Genomic DNA, 21,805 nt, shown 5'->3' on the forward strand with positions numbered 1-21,805 from the left:
GACAGCATCCTGGGCTCCAGCCCAAGATCCCAGCTTACGGTGCTGTAGTGTGGTGTGCTGTGACAGTGGCCTGTGTGCTGTCTCAGCACACCTGAATGAGGCCATCTTGGCCCGTCAATAACGGTGAACAGTAGCTTGAGTGTCAGTCGTTCTCAAACCCAGGGGCCTAGAACACTGTAAGCTCCTACCAACCCTGCGGGACCTGGGATGGGTGGCGGCTGTAGTGGCAGACAGGCTCAGGCAGAAATCCCGGCTCCGGCCCTGATCGGCAGCATGACCTTGGCAAGTGACCTCTCTTTCCTGAGCCGGTTTCCTTCTCTTCAGAAAGTCAGTTAATACCCACCTTGCCGGTCAGTCTGGGGATAATCACCACAGTCGTGAAGCATCATCTCCTGTGTGCAAGGCACGTGCTAAGCATTGGTGGGCGCTTCCTTATTCCATATTCTCGTAGCAACCCTACTTCCATCCAGGCGGCCTGGCTCCGACCTGGCGCTCTTTAACTAGACTGTGCTGCTCGCTCATAGCTGTGAGGTTCCTGGCTCTTGGTAGACGCTTGCTAAGTGTTGGCCATCGCCACCCTCCCCAGCCCTGTTCCTCTCCAGCCTGAGGGAGCCGTCCTCTGGTTGGTTCGAACCACTTCTTTCCTTGTGTGCTTCGCAGATATGAAGTTCCATGAATGCGACCAGTGTAAGGAGCTCTTTCCCACACCAGCATTGCTACAGGTTCACATCAAGTGCCAGCATTCAGGTCAGTGCCCCTTGCAAGATGCTCCTGGCCCGGACTGCCCCGGGGCATCTCATCTCCACCATCCACAGACGTGCAGTCCAGGCCAAGTAACTGAACTGACTTGTGCCTCAGTTTCCTCATGTATAAAACAGGGACAATTATAGTGCTTCCTTTGTTATAGGGTAACTGAAAATTGAATACATTAGTACCCAGAAAACATATAAGGCCTGGCATCCCTCTAGCGTGACCTGTGATTATTGTTGTTACTGCCTTATCTCCTCAAGTCTAAAATGCTAGTCTTTCATGAACCATTCAGAAAGAAAAACTGCTGTCAATTAAAGTATACTTTATTGTCACTTAGAATTTGCAGGTGATTCTAAGTGCTGTTTTGGACTTAATTTGGCATAGATCGTACTCACGCTTGTATGTGTACGTCAGAAGGAAAATACGAGAAATAAATCATGGTGAGCATCCCGCTTCTCAGAGCAGCTCTCGCTTCTGACTGTCGAGGTGCGTGTCATCGCACATGGCGTGTGCTCCGCCACCAGCAGCCCCGCTGACGGGGCACAGGCAGGCCGTTGGTTTGGGTCCCTCGAGCATGACGTCAAACTGGTCTGCCTTTGCTGCGTTGGGGGTGTAGCCGAACATCCACCCCTTACTCGTCCCTCCTAAACCATTTGGTTCCTGGGAGTTAAAAACATGCACCACTCCTGGCTCAGGGATGGCCTTCGAAGCCAGGGACGCGCACTCCGCAGGTCTTGGTGCTGCCACCGTAGACTTCCGTCTATGCGCAGTCACTGGTAATTTTACGTCCCACTGCCGCCTGGCCCGTAGCGGCTGTCAGAGCCTAGGTCAGAGGTGTTAAAGTGCGCCTCTTAGACTTAACGAAGTATGGCGTCCTCGGCATCCTGATCCACAGTTGCGTGAGGAATGGCCTTTAGCCGAGGCATAGTCGGTCTGAAGCTAATGCTGACGAATTGTGGCTGCAGAGCCCCTCGCTTGCGTGGGACCTGTTCCTGCATTTGCAATGTTGCCTTGTTTTTCCTAAAGAGGAGCCCCCAAATGGTAGAAGCTTCGGGTCCCACAGAACCCGACTCTGCCTCTGCACCTCGATCCTGGTTGCTCCTTCCTCTCCCCTCCCCCGGCTCGTATTTCTCTCAGTCATTCCACCCACAGCCCACCCCCTCTGCCCCGCCTCTTCCAGGGTCCCAGCCGTTCAGGTGCTTGTACTGTACGGCCACCTTCCGCTTCCCGGGCGCGCTGCAGCACCACGTCACCACGGAGCACTTCAAGCAGTCAGAGAGCACGTTCCCCTGCGAGCTCTGCGGGGAGCTCTTCACCTCCCAGGCCCAGCTCGACAGTCACTTGGAATCTGAACACCCAAAGGTGATGGGCTCTGAACCCCAAGCAGCAGCCTCACAGGTGGTACAGGTGATTCTGGGGCCATCAGATACAAGGGTGCGAACACGGGGTTCCTGAGGCTTCTCTAGAGGCAGCGCTGTCCCACCATACAGCCTTTCTTTCTGGGGCTCCCAGAGGATCCCGTAAGTAAGAACATGACCAAGAGGGCCTTGCAGAAGAGTCTCTCTGGACCTCTTACCAAACAGAACAGAACATTCTAGTCTCCTGGCAAGCACCTGCAAATGGCCCCTGGGTAGAGGGAGCCTGGAACGAGAATTTCCAAAAGCAAAACACCCTTGGTTTCTCCTAATTCGCACACTTCCTTCTGCGAAACACCGTGGGGTGTGGCAGAAGCGGCGGGAAATCTTGGAGAAGGGGGGGTGAGCTCTCTGTTGGGACCGCCTGCCGCTGAAACACTTTGATAGCTCCTCTAGGCTGGGCACAGGATACTGGGTATGTCAGGGCTCCTCACCTTTACCTGGGGGAGAAGCTCGCCTCTTCCTGTCTTCTCCAGAGAGGGTGGGTGGGAAGAAAAGGAAAAGAAACTCATTTCTGTGGATTGTCTGTGGTGGGCGGGAGCAGCACTGTTAACTGATTGGACCGTCCTGCTGTCCAGCCCCACAGAGGGGTCCTTGATGAACCATGTTCTCACGGGCCTCTGTGCAAGCAGAGAGCAAATCAGGTGGGCACACTGCAGTGAAATTCCTGCTGCCTTGTCACCCAGAATGGCTCTGCTTTGATCTTTTTTTATATATTAGGATTCTTGATAATATGTCCTTTGAGGAAAAAGAGCAGGGGGGAAAAACGCTTACATTGCTAAAGAAAAAGAAGGAAAACCAGTTTGAAAACTACTATCCTAGATGATTTTTGATTAAACATCATAATCCGTCTTCTCACCCCCCACCGCACAGACATGGCACTGAGCTCTGCCTCCCCCTTCTGCCCCCTCAGGCCTAGCACTCTGCTCCCCACTCCCACCTAGTTCTCAAGGGCCAGGGTGGCTGTGCCCTCTGTGGGCTATCTAGTTTGAAAATATCAGGGGACACCGAGCTGTCCTGAGTCCCCACAGTCCCAAGCATCAACTTGGAGGTTGGGACGGGAACTGGGTGTGCTTTACCACAGACTGTCTCCCTGAGCCATCTTGAACAGGTGACGCAGATTTGGAAGGGTCTGTGTGGCCTTTGGAGAAGGGCTGCCAGCTGGGGGGTGCCGAATGAGGGAGTTGCTAGAAGTCACATTTCCTCCACCCATTCCTGCTCCTAAGCTCTGTAGCGATGTGGCCTCCAAGGAAGGCTCATCGCCTGACTCAGGGCCAGAGACACCACCATGGGCCAGCCAAGGCTTCTGAGAAATCCTTCCATTTCCATGGTCAAGCCTGAGACGAACCACTTTCAGTAGCCTTCCTTTCACATGGAGCTTACCTCCGCAGTGGGATCCTCGAGACAGGAAAACCCAGTGTAAGGAACTGAGCCGGTATTCGCTGGTGCGTAATCACAGAGTCCGGGCACCCTGAGATGGCGCACTGAGCTAAATTATAGCAATTTAGCTCACGGAGTTATTTAAATTGTTTGCCTGCCTTCTCTTTTGCATCGCTGGTGTGTTAGACTTGCCTCTTCCCATTAGGTGCACGTAATTGCTCTCCTCAGGTGAAAACATAAATATCATCATTACGGCATGAGCCAAAAACCATGTAAATTCTGGGGAGCTCCCTGTGGACACTGCCCAGAGCAGCCGCACGGTCTTTCCCTTTCAGGTGATCCAAACCCCGGAGCCGGCGGCCCCGACAGAGCAGGTGATCACTCTGGAGGAGACGCAGCTTGGAGGGTCACAGGTGTTTGTGACGTTGCCAGATTCGCAGACGTCTCAGACCAGCTCTGAGCTTGTGGCGGTGACCGTGGAGGATTTGCTAGATGGTACCGTGACCCTGATCTGTGGCGAGGCCAAGTGAGTGGCCGCTCACCCCGTGGAGGGTCCTGCATTTGCAGCAGAGAGAATGTTCGGCGGCTTGCTGTTTGCCCTTCGTCCCTGGCTGTCCTGAGTAGCGAGCATCTTAGCCTAGCCAACCAGAACACTCTCACTTTGTGCTCATAGAACCAGCAGTGTTGGTGGCCTTGGCATGGACACTACTGCCCTCCACAGGGGACGGGCCTACTGCTGTGGCCTCTGTGATGAGCAGTGGGATAGGAGCTGGGGACCGGGGCCCCAGAGAGGTGCTGCATGCCGGTGGCCTTCACTGTGCAGAGTGTCAGGTAGAGGTGGGCGTGCAGCCCACAGACTGGCTACCAATGCTGCCGGGGCCTCCTGGCCATTCAGAAATGAGAGAAAAGCACCAACGCACCATCCAGAGACGCCCGACTGGAGCACACCCGGCTCCTTCCTCACTCTGTCATCATCCTATCCGCTTGGGTGGCTCAGCCCTCTCCTGGTGGCAGGAGGACAGGGAGCAGCATGTTAACACAAGCCGAGTCCCACCTCCTCAGTACAGTGAGCCCTTCCCCAAACTGAGCCTTGCAGGGTTTCTGCGGCACATGCTCCGTGTGGGGCCATCCAACTGCAGAGACAATCCCTGTCCTTCCAGGATCTTCTCCGGGGCGGTCTGTACCCAAGGGCTGTCCCCGCAGCCTTCCATGTTCTCCTCAAAGCTGAGACTATCTGCGTGGCCTAGAAGGCCTGGCCCTCGCTCTGGAGCCCGTGGCATGGCTAACGATCCTGCGCCGGGCCAGGGCGCCCTGGCTCCTCCTCCCGCCACGTTCTCCCTGCCCCGTGAGTGGCCTGCTGTCGACTCGTCCAGGCGGCGGCCGTTCCTGCAGGGGAGTGATCCTTTGGAGTCTGAATTTCACAAAGCTTTTTTATCTTCAGTTCCTAAAATATAATCTGATAATTAATGGTTTGCGGAATCCATTATGAAGTGCAATTAGATGGATGTAGCTTCCCGCCGTTCGGAGGGAATGACTAGCATTTATCTTCCTTTCCTCGAAGCCAGAAGGTCGAAGTCGGCTGGTGCAGTGTTTACACCCCGGGCAGGGCTGCCTGGCACGGCGCGCGGCTCCGCCCCCAGCAGAGGCGCTGCGCAGTCTCATCGCTCACCCCCCGGCTACGGGTTGGCAGAGGACGAGCCCGCGCCTTCTTTCCAAGCACATTTCATGTCTCCAGGTACAAGCAGGGGCAAGGGGTCAATCTGGGACACGGTCAGGCCTCGGGCTGCCTCCTCACGCTGCTGGTGGGACGGAAGGCAGAGCCCTGCCCCTGCCCGCCGTGGCCGCATGGCCTCCTGGCTGTGCACCGGCGGCGAGTTCCAGCACCGGCCTCCAGGTGGGTCCTCATTTTGATCTGCAAGTCGCTTGAGCTTGTCAGCTCAGGGATCTTCCCATTCTGGGGGAAATGAAGTTTTCAAAGGCAAGTCCTCAAAAGCCAAAACCTGACCAGAAGATGGTGCTCAAACCTTGAAGACGTGGCCTCCACGTGAAGCCCTCGCTGCCACGGCTGGCTCTTCTTCGGGTGGTGCAGTCCTGGGAGCTGTCAGGCCTGGAGAGCGCTTGATCTGCAGGTGGCAGAATGGCACCGAATCTCCCCTGGCACCGGATAAAACCCTCCGAAAGGGACCGGAGCGGCCCCGCCCAGCGGCAAGGGTGCTGCCCCACGGCGGTGGTGGGGGATTGCGGCGGCGTCAGAATTTCCTCCAGCTGGAAAACAAATAAAAACTTAATTGCTAAGGGCCCGTAGGGGAAAGTGATTTTTCTTTTTCAAAAGTCTTGTGATGAAAGAAAGCTGTAAGTTTTTAAACCAAGTTTCAGATCCTTTCAAGTACCGAGAACTCCTTTCTCAGGTTTCCAGTGGAGCCCCAGATGGTGGCCGGGCACACGTCTCCTTCAGCACCGCGGGACCCGCAGCTCGCTGTGCTGGCAGCCCACAGAGAGGTGGGACCTGCCGCTCGATGTGCTCTCACCCACCGCGTGGCCGCCCGCAGGAGGCGCGGACCCTGTGCTGCTCCCAGTCAGAAGTGAGGACCCGCGTGTCCTGAACGTAGCCTTCGTGCTGAGCGGACCTCTGCATGGCGCGGCACTGGCGGCGATCTTACAGTAATGTCGCTCCCTAGAGACGCCCAAGCGTGCATTTTGCTGTAGCAAGACTTTCTCTGGCTCTACTTGGCCGTTTTGTTCTTTCCTCCCACGGCTGCCCGAGAGACCTTCTGAGTGTCTGCCACAGAGGACGTTGTCATCGTGCTCCCTGTGGTCCCTTCCCTGACTTATGACAGAGGTGTCCCTGCCTCATTGCCGTGGGTGCGCCCTGGTGGCCTCCAGGCTGAACCCTGGGGGCATTTATGGTGGTTGCAGGAGCCTGTGGGCTTCCTGGAACCCCTGCCTGAATACGTCCATTGGGACCCCAGACTTCCTGCTTCCAGAGCTCATGAAGCAGCTGGCGAGGAGGGACAGGCAGACTCCAAGCTGGAGTCGGATTCTGTGGGAATAACGGGGTCACTTAGGGAACAGGATTTGCCATCCCAGGTAAGTGAGGTGACAGACAGGAGATTCAAGAACCAGGGTTGCCAGAGGGAGATGGGACTGTCCCAAGGACGTGTGCAGCGCCTGGCCACAGGGGCAGCAGAGGGGCAGAGGCAAAGCTCTTCACTTGTTCATGTAATAAAGCTTGTCTCTTCGTCTCAGAAGCTTTGTGTTTAGAAAGCTTGAGCCCAGCAGGTACCACGGCCTGCACTGTGAACCCTGGGTTTCCCTAGTGATCCAAGGCTTCTCTGCGGAAATGCTGTGACTTTCCCCTCTCACCGACCACCGGCATCGGCCTCATCCCTCAGGGAAGAGCTCTGATGGTCAGGTGCTGAGACACAAAATGGGGTCCAGTCTGACAGGTGAATGGGGGGAAAGGTCCCCTTCTCTGCTCATGGTTTCCATAAGTCAGGGATACTCTCAGAATCAAGAAGAAAGAGGAGATGGGCCCTAAGAGTTTCTCACCCAAGGTGATGTCACGGTCACCACAGGCCGATGACATATTAATGAGATGGGAAGGCTGTGCCTTTAAATCTCACGTGCCTGAGATCTGTGAACTGCCCAAGGGATGGAAGAAACTGCTCACCTCACGTGGAACGGTTCTAGCGGGTAAGGAGTGTTTATATTGGGGCTAGAAAGCGGGACAGTGATGGAGAAATGGCTGGGGTGCTTTAATTATTTCTCCCAAAGAAAGAATAACAGCCTCAGCCGGTGTTTCCCGGGGACCCTTGGGAGGTAGGGAAAAAATGAGAGTAACAGTAAGATTTGGGGTTGAAGAGGGTATCAGAGGCAAGCTGATGATTGTTTTGTTGCCATGGAAAACCTTGGGGCTCATAGGACTTGGGCCAAAAGCTCGAACCACAGCCAGAGCTCAGAACCTTCCCGCATGTACAGCTGTGCCTATGCGGACGAGAGAAGCTGCCTGTGCTCTGGGATCATGCTGTGGAGAAAACTTAGCCCCTGGGCTAATTCACATTGTGTCCAAATCATGGAAACATTCGTTGTTTCTCTTCCCAAGGCCAGCCACACCTTCCACCACTGTCAGGACAACCAGCCAGCCCCTGACGCTGTGTAAATTAGATTACAAACCATTATTTTCATTTAACTTGCACTATTCTATATAAATAAAATATGTACTTTGAAAAAATTGTGCTGCCTGAGTTTCAAACAGACTGTAATGAGACCTGTTTCCTCTTTGGTTCTGCCCAGCTGTCACATGGGCACAGGCTTGACAGTCCTGGATTCCTCCAGGCTCTTGTACCTTCAGGCTGCGCCAGTACGGCGGGCAGGGATGCTGTCCTGTCGTGGAGGCTCTTCCCGAGAGCCCTCTTTCCTGGGGAGCAAGTGTGGGTGTGCAGCCTGGGTATGTCTGCGCCGTGCCACTTGCAGACCACGTGACCTTGGGGGAGACACCCTCTAAGCCCCGTCCCAGCTCGCATCTGTAGGGGGGACAGTGCCGCACGGAATGGTACGGGGAATTCCAAGGCTGGCTTTAATGAACTTAGTGTTGAGACTGTAATTGTCGGCTAAGTCTTTCATGTGGGGGTCAGCCCTTCCCCTCGATGGCAGGCGCTGAGCAGTGTCCATTCCTGCACCTTTGCGTTTCTCTTCTCCCTCCCTCTCCCTCCCCCTGCTCCCTCTCTCCCTCTCTGAACCCTTGGGGGACCTTATAACACCCACCACTTTTCATTTATCTCTTGAATCTCAACTGCCCCCAAGCACAAAGTGCTGAGCAGATGAGTATAAAATAAGCAGAAACCTTTTGTGGTAAATAGCTGAAAATGGCACGTTGCCGGCAGCCAGAGGAAACGGAGCGGCAGCACCCGGACGGGATGTACAACATTTCTGCAGGAAGAACCGCGTGAAAGGCGAGGGGAGGCACGTCCCATCTATTCTGTCTGCTAGTCCTCTGAGGTCAGGTCAGCCCCAAAGCCGGGGAAAGCAGGGCTGAGGTGGCTCTGTGCTCACGTCTCCTGGGACAGTCCTGGAGTGGCACGAGTGGACCGTTGTCCGGAGCCCACAGGGCCTTATGAAGAAGGACCCTTGCCTCGAGGTGCTGGAGCCAGCGGCTGGAGCTCTCTGTTGTATTCGGAGCAATAATCCTAGGCAGCCCTGGATGAGGGCTGGTGGTGAGCAGTTAACACCCCTCGGGGCCCCAGCCACGAAGGAGAAAGTGTGAAGAGGTAGGAAGTGGGCCAAGTGATCCCTTGGCAGTCCCACTATCTTAGCCCTGGGCCTGGGGGGCTGCTGTAGGAGGCTAGGGGGCACCGTGGGAAGGGCATGGACTAACTAGACGGATGACCTTGGGCAAGGCCTTCCTGGACTCCTAATGGCATGTCGATGCTTTGGAAATGATGTCTGTTACAGCTTCCAGTACTTCTAAAGAGCCCAGGGGAGGAGGGCGGAGAAGGGCAAGAAGGAGTAGGCCCAACGTATCCCTAAGACGGAGGGCCTGGAATAGAGTGCGGGGGTGCCCAAGACCAAGGTAAGACTCACCTCTCTGAGCCGCGCTGTGGGAATCCCGGGGCCTCTGTCCCAGACCCAAGTGAATGGGGACAAGAGGGGGACTGGACGTCCCGACTTGGAGCAGCACAGCTGAGGGGTCTTGTCTTGAGTACAGGGGCAGCCTCTGAAGGTCGGGTGGGAGCACACGCAGTGAGAACCAGGGATTGGAAACGCGGAGTACCTAATGGTGTCTGGCCTTCCCACCCTGCCTCTGGAGCGTTCTCTTCAGTGTTCGTCTTACCTTCCATGTATGCTCAGGGATGTGTCTGGGTGAAAAGAGAGATGTAGCTCCTGGCTGCCTCCATGTGAACTTGTCCTAGACCAAAGGGCTTCAGCCTTTTTTGGGAAATAGCCAGGTTCTCAGGGCTTCACTGGAAGAGAGGGTCTAGGTTCGTTGCTTCTTGCGAACGTTCTTGAGGCTTCATTCCCGTGCATCTGTCCCATCTTCTGTCCTGTCACCGGCGCTACCGGAGCGTAGGTCCCATGCCCACTAAGACACTTGTACCCGCTCTGCACACTCGGTGCCCCGGCCAGCGCGCTCGGTGCCTACTAGACGCTGCTGCTCGGCTCGCTTGGCCTCACGCCCCTCAGGGAGAGACCAACTTCCACATCTCACCCCTGCCGGCGAGGCTGTTCCCCAGGCTACCTGTGGGCTGGTCTATCAGAACATCCTCCTTTCTCTGTCCTCCGGGGAGAGATTAGCGGAAGGTGAAGAGCAGCTAGCCAGGCCCAGAGCTCCCCAGCTGCTCTGATCAAACAGCAGTCCTGGTGGCTCTTCCTGCACGACTTCCCCAGCGTAGGCCAGAAACAGCTGATCAAACACATCAGGACAAGGTCAGTCCGGGGACCCACCGTCCCCTCCAGGGGAGATTTCACAGACCTGCCATCAGGAGGGTCTGATAAAAATGGGCAGGGGGTGGGGAAGGGGGCCCACGGGGCTGGCACGGGACCAAACGGCTTTTCATTCCTTTTAGGGTTGAAACCTCTCTGCTCCACACACGGTCCAGAGCAGAGTCAGCCCGCGCCGAGAGGCCAGGGCTAGCGCTGCCTGTGAGCCCCGGGGGCCTGCGGGAAAGGAAGGAACAACGTAGCTATGCACACACGCACGACAGGGTGAGAGAGGTCAGGCGGGAGCCACTGTGGGTTTGGGAGCATGGGGTTATTAGATGATCACAGGGTGACTGGAGCTCCTCCCTCACTAAACTGTGACCCCTTCAAAGATTTTATTTATTTATTTGACAGAGATAGAGACAGCCAGCGAGAGAGGGAACACAAGCAGGGGGAGTGGGAGAGGAAGAAGCAGGCTCATAGTGGAGGAGCCTGATGTGGGGCTCGATCCCACAACGCCGGGATCACGCCCTGAGCCGAAGGCAGACGCTTAACCGCTGTGCCACCCACGCGCCCCTAAACTGTGACCCCTTCAAGGGCAAGAGCTGTGCGTCATCCTTTCTGTTAACACACACGCGGTGAGCCGGACGTGTCAGGTTCTGATTGCCGAGGTCTGTTCTCCCTGAAGTTCTGGAGTCTCTGAGGTCCTGTTACGTGCCCAGTCTCATGCCAGCTGCTATAGAGGTAGGGTTGTGCTGGGCTGAGCTGGCATATGGTTCCTGCTCCTAGGGACCGATCATCTTGTTGGCCAGGCAAAGACTATGAGAAATAAGAACCACAGACATCGGTGCAGGTCCAGACCAAGACCTAAAGTACCTATAAGTGCTGTGTTTCTCTCTCTCTCTCTCTCTTTTGGTTGTCTTTTTCATCAGGATGGCTAACATTTTTTAGAAATAGTTTCATGGTAAGTAATGCCTGTTAGGGGCCTAGTGTATGCTGCACGTGGGACGGAGATCTTTGTGTAATTCTTCCCTCACCGGCGCAGTGACACAGCTACTGCTCTCCTGGGTTGCAGACGAGGAGACCCACAGCAGCGAGTCACGTGACGAGTGACCGCGCCAGGGAGCTGAGATTTGAACAGGGCAGTCTGGCCCCAGGGCTTGCTCTTCCATACCATGCTGCATCGCAGCATTTCTTGCTTAATCCCTAGTCAGCTAGAAAAGATCTCATCCATGGTAGTTCCCAGTCCTTAGCAGCCTGGTCTGTCACACCTGGATCATTGTCACAGGACCTAGCAAGGCTCCCTGCCTGCTCTGTCCTTTCCCTTCCCCTCCACCCATCCTGCCTGAGACAGCCAGTCAGGCCTAAACTCTGCTTCTATGTGCTAGAGGTGTGCTGTCCTGTGGCAACAAGTCATGTGCTTTTGCCTTGGCTTTGGGACTAGGTGGTTTGTGGCCCAGGGCCCACCCCTGGTTCACCAGCCCGCAGTCCAGACTCTTCCCTGGAGAGCGGGAGGACGGCGGCCGGGGCTGCCTGAGGCTCCGCAGGGCCAGCGGAGGCCATACAGCATGGCGCGAGGATGGTTCCTCCATGCACACAGCTCTGGAAAGCATCTTGGCCTCTCCCACTTCCCCACCTCTCCCATAACCCTGGCATCTGAAAGGAAAATGTTTCCAGACGGCTGCTATGTTATTGGAGAGGGTCTGATTAGAAGCTGAGAAGAAACGCAGTGGTTCAGAGCTACCCTTTCCAGTTATTCAGATCCAAATTCAAATCCCTGCCCTGTTCCTTATTAGATGCGTGACTTTGGGTACATTAAGCTTCTCTTTACCTTGATTCTTTTTTTTTTTTTTTTAAAGATTGTATTTATTTATTTGACAGAGATAGAGACAGCCAGCAAGAGATGGAGCACAAGCAGGGGGAGTGGGAGAGGAAGAAGCAGGCTCCCAGCGGAGGAGCCTGATGTGGGGCTCGATCCCAGAACTCCGGGATCGTGCCCTGAGCTGAAGGCAGACGCTTAACGACTGAGCCACCCAGGCACACACCCCCTTTTTTTTGTCTGTAAATGGAGGTAATAAAAACTCTCAGTAACTGTGGAGAATAAGGTCATGCGTATAAGACCTTGGTATAGGTCATGGTATGTAGCAAGTGCTCAAGATAAAATACCATTCATGCCAACGGGGGGCCCGGAGCTCTGGGGTGGTCTCTGCCCCAGTGCAGAGACCCCGTGGGCGCCTCTGAAGCTCAGGGAAGGTGGGCTTCCGGGAGGGGGAGGCAGATGAAAAACAGGCCAAGCTGGACCGAGTCTCGGGAGGGCAGGGCCTCCTCAGCCGCCTCTCTGTGCCCCACTTCCCTGGCGTCCGGGGCACGGCGGGTGCTCAGGAAACACCCGTTGGATGCAGCAAACCAGGAGTAGCGCTGGGGTCGGAGAGGATGCCCGGGAGTCCTTACGCAGCACCCTGCTGCACCACAGCGCCACCTAGAGCGAGGCCCTGCAGCCCAAGGCGCGGACCGCAGGTGCAGGCCCCCTTCTTTGATCCGAGCACACCCCGAGGTCCTGGCCCTGCGGCCCCAGAGGAGTTGGCGTCTTGTTGTGGCATCAGCAGAACAGGCTGTCTTGGTCCATTTGGTGCCTCCATTTCTGCTCCGACCCGGTGTGTTGGCTCGGAGCAGGAGGGCTCTCAGGCAGGCGGAGCACAGAGGAGACGACGTGACAAACGCGCGGCCCAGCTTGGCCTCCCTCTTTTCTGTATGGGCAATGGTAGTCCCATAATGCCTTACCTCCTCTTGAAAAGCGCTCGGCTATTTTCAGGTCATTACTGAGCCTCACAGCAGCATGAGAGTGTCGGTGTCTTCATTTTTACCCCTTTCACCGGGAAGGAATGCAGACGCGGCCGCCTCTGGGGACGTAAGGGTCCTCTGCGAGTGGGAGGTGGGATTGCAGTGCAGCCGTCTGACACCAGGTGTAGGCTCTCCCCCTCCACCGTGCTATCCTTCTGTCACTACGGTCCTCCTATTTCAGAGCATTTTGAATCATTTACTCGCTTGACTCTGGCAGCAAGGCTCTGAGGCTAAAAGAGCATGAATTATTATTTTGCCAATGAAGAAACTGAGGTTCCAGAAGGCGACATCACTTGGTCACCCGGTAAGTCGGTAGCACAACTGCAATCAGAGCAGCTGGACCCAGATTACACCCACTTCGCAAGAAAAGGCACTACTTAGGCCTGGGAGTAAGGGGACGCGGGGCCCAGCCAGAGCCCTCCAGGCAGGGACGGGGCGAGCTCTCCCGTTTGTTGGCCTCGGCCTCGGATGAAGCCTGTGCCTCATCCCCGATGCGGGCGTCACCTCTCCGTCCAGGTCACCAGACGAGCGCTGCCCATTGAGGTTCTCTGCGGTGAGGGAAATGGTCTGTTCTGCACCGTCTGATCTAGGAATCACTAGTCAGATGTGGTTTCGAGCGCTTGAAATGTGGCTGGTGTGACCAAGAAACTGAATTTTACATTTTAATGTAAACGGTCACCTGTGGCTAATGGCTATCGTGCTGGGTGAGAGCCCTACGGGGAGCGGCTGAGCCCAAATTCAGGCCCAATGTTAGTCCCCAAAGCCTGTGACATTTCCATGGGTGCCCGGTGCCGGGGGGACGGGCACTTGAGCGGTAAACGGCGGCTGCTAGGTCGAGAGAGCCTGCTCTCATTGACTAAGGCTAGTCCCCCCCCGCCCCCGCAGCTCCCGCAGTGAGCACCGGCCCTGCCCTGGCCACCTCCCTCTTCATCCTCATCGTCGTCCATACCAGGGGCCCCACCTCCACGATGGATGCTGAAACTGACGTTCCTTCTAGCCCAGTTTATGGGTGAGTTACTTTGGAGCTCGACGGGGTTGAGGAGCTTGTCCAAGATGACCCAGCGTTTGCTGGAAGGGTCTCACTCGTATAAACACAAAATGCCTAGTTCTTGCTCCCGTTTGTCACCAGCTCCAGACCAGAGGTAAACGCAAACAGAAGGTGCCACAGGGCGGCCAGGAAGCCCTCTCCCTTCCCCAACTTTGAGAGGACACCGTCACACTGAGCGGGGTGCCTGGGCGCCAGCCTTGTCCACATAGAGTGAGCGTCCAGGGCTGATCCTGTGCCCGGGGCAGGCTCACCTTCCTGTGTCTCTGGCATTCTGGGGACTGGTGTAGGAGGAGGTACTTGCCTCAATTAAACACATTTTTTTAAAGCATACTGTAAATTTACATGTGACTTTTGTTTATCTTGGAACTAACAAAATTCGTGGCCATACGTCAGCATATTTATAACAGAAGCCCTAGGAAAACTAAATGCATTGTCACCCATGAGCCGCGTGATGTTGGACGAGTGTCTCCAGCACCCCCCCGCCCCCAGTGACTGGATTAGACAACCTCTCAGGGCCCCGCTCCAGCAGTCTGTGATCCCCTCCATAGCACTGGTCATAGAGAAGTCAGGGTTCCGGGCCTGGCTCTGCTGCTTTCACGCTGTGCAGCCCCTCACTGAGCCTCGGTGTCCTCATCAGCGACGGTGCCGCCCCTGTGGAGTGCTGCGGTGAAGGCCGTCTGCACACACGGCACCCCAGCTGTACCCGACGTGGGAGCGGAGACATGTCTCCTTTGGGCCAAATGCTGGCACCGATGCGGTGAAGGGCACCAGAGAGCCTTCCATGGTAGCTTCTGTCCAGTGCAGCCCTGCCTTCCGTTCCCTTAGGCGCGGAGGGATTGTGCCCGCCCCTGGCACAGCTGGGAGGAGCCAGCAGGGACCCGTGACAACGGCATCTAGGCCTGCAAGAGGGAAGCTTTCCAGAGCTGCGGGGAGGGGCTGCCCCAGGAGGACAGTGGGACACGGACGGTGGCTCTGCCCTCCCTGCGAGCCCTGGTCTGAAGCAAGCCTAGAGCTCAGGGTAGCTCACGGCCCCACAGAGGGTCAAGCGCCAACCCGAGTGTTCTGGCTTCAGGCAGGCCGCTTAGCCTCTTTGAGCCGTCCGTTCCTTCCCTGTGAAATGGGGAGGGTATAGTACTTGCCTCTCCCAGGGGTTGTAAAGTAATACCCCTGAAGCCTCTTATGGTGCCAGGCACAGAGGGGACTCAGTGAGTGGTCACTCCTAGCTGCCCTGGGCCTGACCTAGAAAGGGCAGCCGTTGCAGGGGCGGCTCTGCTTAGTAGTCTGGACGGTGGCGCCCACGGGGCAACAGCGAGAAGGGAGTCCAGGCGTGCTCTACCCTGACTGCTGACGCTGTGGCCTCAGCACTGACAGAGTCAAGGCCTGAGGCCTGGTGTTTCTGTGCCCTGAGTCTCCCAGGTCAGGCCTATCTGGCGGGGTGAACAAGCCCAGAACCCTGGCTTTGTGGGGGCATCTTCAGCCCTCCGCTCGGCAGGCCTGAGGAGATAGGATCCCCTGGATACCATGAGCTGCCCCCTATTTCCTGGTCAGAAGCTTCCCCACAAGCATTCCTGGGAGCTCAGATCCAGGCTGGCAGGGGGAGGTGACAGGCTGCAAAGTTCCCAACTTGGGGCCGCGTGTACCCCAGCCAATCACACATACACAGGGCCAAACTTAGCTCCTGGCCTTCCTCCTCTCCCCCCAGCCCCCACGTCCTCTGCCAGACTTTTCCCACTCACCTTCTCCGCATCCTTCAAGGCCCATCCCAAATATCTCTCACTCCAGAAAGTTGCCCCCGGTCATGCCAGCCAAAGTATCTTCTGGACTTCTCTGATACCTCGTGTGTCCCACAATACCGAGCATGTGGTAATCTCTGTTCTTTCACTTTCTTTCTTTTTTTTTTCTTTGCCTTCTTTTGTGGTAAAATATACATAACAAAAAAATTTCCTTTTTAGCCATTTTTAAGTATAAAGTTCCATGGCATCGAGTACGTTCACACTGTTGTGAACCATCACCACCATCCGTCTCCGGAACTCGCTCATCATTTCATGCCGAAACTCCACCCACTAAACATGTTCATCGCCCCTGAAAGAAGCCCCAAATCTGTTGCATCACTCCCATCCCCCCCTCCTCCCAGGCTCTGGGAACCACTCTGCTCCCCGTCCCTGTGAGTCAGTCTGGGTTTCTCACAGAAGTGGGATTATATGGCCTTTGCCGGTGTTCATGTCTTAACCCTCCACAGAGCCCTGGGCCTCTGCTGAGTGACTGAGTAAAAAGGGCTCACGAAGAGGCCAAAGAGCAAAGATCATGCCATGCCTAAGGCTTCCCGGGCCAGGCATGGCCCCTGCCACACCCCTCCCACATCCCCAGACCAGAATTCATTCATTCATTCACTCGACGGCTATCAATCGAGCCCATACCAAGGGCTAGACAGTGGTGTGGGCACTAGAGACACCACAGTGAACAGAACAGAATAAAAGCCCTGCTCTCATATTTTAGAATGGGAGACAGACAACAAGTAATGTAGAATGCCAGATAACGTCGAGTGTCCAGGAGAATGTTGGCAATGTCGCAATGTTGTAGTTTCAAGTACGGTGTCCAGGAAAAGGCCTCACTTAGCAAATGACTTCAGCAACGACCTGACGGCTTGAGGGATTGGCCACGTGAGTGTCCAGGGGAGAGACCCCCCAGCAGAGAGAATAACCAGGGCAAGGGTCCTGAGGCAGGAGTACACACGGCCTGTTTGAGCAATACAGAGGAGGCCACGTGGCCAGAGCAGAGTGGGCAAGGGAGAGAGTAGTGGGAGAGAAAACTAGAAACAAATCAGGGCCCAGAGGATGTAGGACCTTTGAGGTCACGTTAAGGATCCAGCCGCTGGGGGGTTTAGGTGGTGCTGCAGCTGTGGGTGGAGAATAAATATGGGGAGAAGGGTGAATGCTGGGGGATTACTTAAGGGCTGTTGTCACATCTCATCACAGCAGAATTGCTCGAAATTTTAAAATGAAAACTGTGACCAAAGTCAGTTTCTGAGTGGCTCCTTTGTTAGCTAGCCAAGCAAGGGAAGGGGACGATGACGATGGCTTGTGCTGGGGTGGTGGTGAGGAATGGTCACATGCTGAAAGTAGAGCCAACAGAGTCTGCTGATGGACTGCATGTGGGATCTGAGGGGAAGAGGGAAGAGCCAAGGGTGACTCACAGATTTGTGGCCTGAAAGCTGCCACGTGCTGTGATAGCGACAGCCACAAGAAGGCGAGTCTTGGAGGGAAGGAAGGAGTTGACTTTGGGGTTGCTAGGTGTGAGATGTCTATTAAATGCCCAAGTAGAGGTGTGGGGTGGGCACTCGAAGCGTGAGTCTGCAGTCGGGGCATTAGAGATCACTCTGTCCAGTGTTCCTATCTTGTTTTCTGAGGCCCACCTGGCACCTGGCATCACCAGAGCTTTCTAGAGACCTGGGCTGCAGCTTGGACTCTACCTCCTCAGTGTGGGGAGAAGATTGGGCATCAGTCTGCTCTTTCTTTGTCCGTCTATCAGTCCATCCATCCATCCATCCATCCATCCATCCATCCATCCATCCATCCATCCATCCATCCATCCATCCATCCATCCATCCATCCATCCATCCGTTTATCCACCGTGCCCTGCATGTCTAACCCCTGTCAGACACAATGTCAGGCACGCGGGGGGGCGGGTACAGGAATGAGTAAGACATGGCCTCCCCTGAACAGACTCACAATCTGGTTACAAATTCTCTAACCCCCATGCCTCCATATGCCTTCTTTGGCCTCAATCTCTCCATCAGTAAAATTAGTTTAGACCGGACAATCTTTAAGAGCCTCCCCGACTGAGACTTCCCATAACCCCCGTGAGGCCAGCTTGCCCTTGGCCTCCTCTGGGCTGGACCCCCACCGCTTGGGCAGAGCTTCCTGCCCCCAGAACACCCGTCTGAACAGCACATGGGCCGTGGCATCAATGTTGCCCTCTTCGTGTTCCACCAGAAGTGATCAAGTCAACCAAGCAAGGGTGGCTTGCAGAGCGCAGGACGCACAAGTGACTTGGGTTAGGGCTCGCATCCTCGAGGGGGATGATCATCGGCTGTTGGAGGGTGGAAAGAATCATGCTCTTAGCGTGTATGGTACATACACCGATACACAGTGTGTCTGTCCTCGAATTTCGTACGGGTGGAGATGAGGGGAGGCAATGTCTTACAAGACGCCATGGGGAGCAATACTGAAATAAAAGGATAAGAGGCACTAGTTGAGGAAAGGAGGAGAGGGTCAGGGCTTAGAGCACACACTCATTTGACCACACAATAATAGAGGGCTCAGTTCTGGTGCTGGGGACAGAGGGGACCAAGCTAAGGGACACTGCCCTTAAGCCCACAATCTAGTGAAGGGCAAACAGGAAAATAGGCAACCATTATGCCCAATGACAAGAGCCATGCCAGGGGCAGGGGGTGGAGGTGGGGCCCTAGCATCAAGAAGGTTCCAGAGACGAGGCCAAGCAGGACTTCAGCAGGTTGCATAGACAGTTCTGGGCAAGGCCGGTGCCTCAGATCCGGGCTCCCTGTCTAGGGGCAGAGAATGCAGACGCCTGGGTAGAATGATTCCTTTGGGTAGGTGGGGTGCTGAGTGGGTTTGGGGGAGACTGAGAATATCCTTCTGTTGTGTCCTCAGCTCAGAATAACACTGCAACTGGAAATTGCTTGGAACCCCGCATCAGAGCTTCGTCCCTCAACCCGAGATACTGCTTCTGATGACACCTGAGAGAGTGGAAAGAGTTCTAGACCAGGTGCCAAAATAGGACCTGAGTCCTGCTGCCAGCTGTGGCCCTGATGTGCTGAGTGAGTGCCCAGGGACAGAAACCACCTCCCTTCAGTCTCAGCTTCCCTGTCTCTCAAACGGGAGATAAGCACCATCCCCTCCCCTGCCGACTTCACGCGGACGCCAGACGGAGGCACGCAGAAGCCACCGGTCATGGATTCTAGATATGTGAGCTTACACACACACACACACACCCCGAGAACATTCCTCCCCACTTTATAGGTGAGGCACAGAGGCACGAAGTTAGTCGTTGGCCCAAGACCACACAGGGAGTAAGTGGGGGAGCCGGGGTTTGAACCCACCGGCTGAAAGCAGGCATGGCTGGGGTGAGAAGACACAGGTAGGAGTGGCTTTAGGGAGGCAGACGCACGGGCCCTAACAGGGGATCTGCGCGCAGCTTTCCCGTGGGTGGCCCTGACTGTCCATCTGAGAGTCACAGCCTCTCACTGTCCTGGGGCCATTTCCAAGTACAGGGCCTGCTGAGGAGATGGGCCGGGGACGGGGGCAGCCAGAGGCCCTGGAGACCCTGAGCCAGAAAACGGAAGGCCGAAAGGGCCCTAAAGCTGTCTTCACAGACCTTTCAACTGTCAGTTCTGACTTGGTCGTGCCCTGACTCCATCCGCCACGGTGCCCAAGATGTAGTCCTGGCGTCTTCATCAGCCAGGCAGGGCCCTCCGAGATCTGACCCCTGCCGGCCTCTCCTCTCTGCCAGCCTCCCCAGCCTCCTCATCACTCACCGCTCCCTCATACTTCACTCTCCGCGCTCTCACACTGCCCATAGGGCCTGCCACACGCTGTGTGCCCAGCCCCACTGCTAGGGCAAGAAGGAGGTGCGGCTCCCTGCTCCCCGGACCCAGGCTAGAAGGCCCACCCATCCCCCTCTGTGTTTCTGCTGCACCTTCTCCTTTCCCTGATCCCGGGACTTGCAGCTGTCGCCGTGGCTGTCCTGCCGGCCCGTGCAGGCCTGGCCAGAGGGGACTTCACCAGCAGCCAGGGCAGCCTCGCTGGTGTTCCTATCCCCATTATACAGGTGAAGAAATGGGGTCTGGGGGAAGTAGAGGAACTTCCCCAAAGTCCCACAGCTGCTGGCAGGTGGAACTGGGACGGAACCCTGGAAGTCCCATGTCAGAGCCTCTCAGCTGTGCTGGGAGAGCTCGCCTGGGGGAGGGGGGCAGGGAGGTGGGGGTCGCTGTCCACGCTGCCGAGAGCCATCCCGAGCCACCGTCTACCTCCCGCCCTCCTTCGGCTTTCCGGTAGCACTTACCGCGATCTAAACTTCTGTAAGTTACCCATTGGTCTCTGTCCTCACCTACAGCATTCCCACTGCAGGGGTGGCGACCTGGCCTGCCTTGTTCCCTGCTGATTCCCAGCGCAGGTGTCCCGCCATCGTTCGCTGAGCGAGCGGGTACTTGCCGTGTGCTGGCGGGGGCTGAGTGCTGCCCGCTGGTCATCTGCCCATCCTCCCAGCAATCCTTTGAGGTAGGAGTTAGGCACAATTTTCAGATGAAGAATGGTGGTCCAAGAGAGGTGATGTGACCGACTCAGGGTCATCGATTAAGTGGCAGAGCCAGCGGCCGGGTTCGTGGGCTACCACAGCCTGCACCCTCAGACGCTAGGCTGCAAACGAGGAAGCTGACGCCCAGAGAGGCTCATGGCCTGGCCCGGGGTCACCCCGCCAACTTCAGCCGAGGATGCTGGCTTTGTTCTTCACACGGCCCTCTGCCGGGTGCCCTGAGGGTCTTCGTCCAGGAACAGGTCGTGTTCTCAGGGCTCCCATTCTGCCTTTTAGGAAGCACGTCAAGACTGCAGCCTTCATAACTGCCCACCGTTCAGTTTTGCCTTTTCCCCGCTTTGTAAATGAGCACACTTTCCGGGGGTGGCAGTGATTCTCTGGCCTGGGTCCTTGGGGAGGACCCTGGTGGGAATCCTGCGCCAGCGTCAGGAGCCTGTCCAAGCTCCTCACCCTCTTTGCGGCCGTTGGAACCATCAGGGCTATGCCTTCTCCCTCCCTGCTGGCGAGCTGTGGCCTGCTAATGCCAGAAACCTGCATGTGTCTGCCCAGCTCTGCTCCCGATTGCTAAGTATAAATCTTCTGGATGCCCCTTCCCAGCTGTGTGACCTGGAGCAAGTCCCCTTCCTTCTGGGCCTCAGTCTCCCCCACTCCCCTCCGGTAAAATGGAGGTTCGGAGTCTTGGATGTTTAGACGTTCTAGAACAGAGTGGTCCCCTAGAAAGATAATATGAGCCACATGGAATTTTAACTTTTCTAATAGCCACAGTGAAAGAGTAAAGAGGAACAGGTGAGATTAAGATCATATATTTTATTTAACCAATGCATACAAATTATTTTCATTTTAACATGTAATTAATGTAAAAGTACTCATGAGATATTTTATATTGTTTTCATACGGAGTCATTTCAATTCAGGCTCCCTACATTTCAAGTGCTCAATAGCCCCCCGTGGCCAGTGGCTGCCAGCACAGTGGTCCTGGGCAGTGCTGCTCGGGAACTCTCACCTTGTCGTGCCCGCCAGCCTTCACTCCCGTGCACCCAGGAGCGCCGTCGGGGGCTGTGGGCTGCCTCTCCCTACTAGTCCCTCCCCACCTGGCCAGTGCCCTTCTGGACCACAGTCACGGGGGCTCTGAGGCTGGAGACCTGCGTGGCCTTGAAGGTATGAGCTGCACATAAGGCTCCTCTCCCCTCCTCCCTGCCTCCTTGCCTCCTGGCCTCCCTGCTCACCTTGGAAGCAGATGGAGGGGAGGTGGGTACTGCCTTCCTCTTCCCCTAGGAAGGGCGCACGTTGGGAAAATAGACCTCAGAACCCAGGGTCCATGTGTTTCGTTGGGCGTCCCTTCAGCTGAGATTCACCTGAGCCAGTGCTGGACCAAACCCCGCGCATGAACGCTCTCATCTCAGCCTCCCCAGGACCCATGGGGTGTGAGCTCGGCTCTCCTGAGTTTCTGCAGAGGAGAAAACCGCATGCAGCTCAGAGAGAGGAGTGACCTTTCCTTTGCTCCGAGATCCTCTTTCCTTCTGTGTCTGCCTTTCCTCTCTCCTTCCCAGTGTTCTGTGTGTGTGTTGGGGGGGAGGGTTCAAGTGAGTGTGCCCGCATGTGAATGTGCCCGTATGTGCGTGCAC

The 21,805-nt window shown here is 56.0% G+C and overlaps 1 protein-coding gene across 1 annotated transcript in view; it reads left to right on the forward strand.

Annotated features, from left to right (window-relative positions):
- The window catches only part of ZBTB40 (zinc finger and BTB domain containing 40), a 47,542-nt gene extending 39,766 nt beyond the window's left edge, over window positions 1-7,776 (forward strand). The window contains exons 16-18 of the mRNA XM_040618941.1: window positions 661-747; window positions 1,931-2,157; window positions 3,881-7,776. Of these exons, the coding sequence (XP_040474875.1) occupies window positions 661-747; window positions 1,931-2,157; window positions 3,881-4,075 (509 nt within the window). The 3' untranslated portion in view covers window positions 4,076-7,776. The remainder of the gene's footprint in view (window positions 1-660; window positions 748-1,930; window positions 2,158-3,880) is intronic.
- The last annotated feature ends 14,029 nt before the right edge of the window (window positions 7,777-21,805 follow it).

Source organism: Ursus maritimus, unplaced genomic scaffold (assembly GCF_017311325.1).
Source record: "Ursus maritimus isolate PB19 unplaced genomic scaffold, ASM1731132v1 scaffold_32, whole genome shotgun sequence".
NCBI classification, from domain to species: Eukaryota; Metazoa; Chordata; class Mammalia; order Carnivora; family Ursidae; genus Ursus; species Ursus maritimus.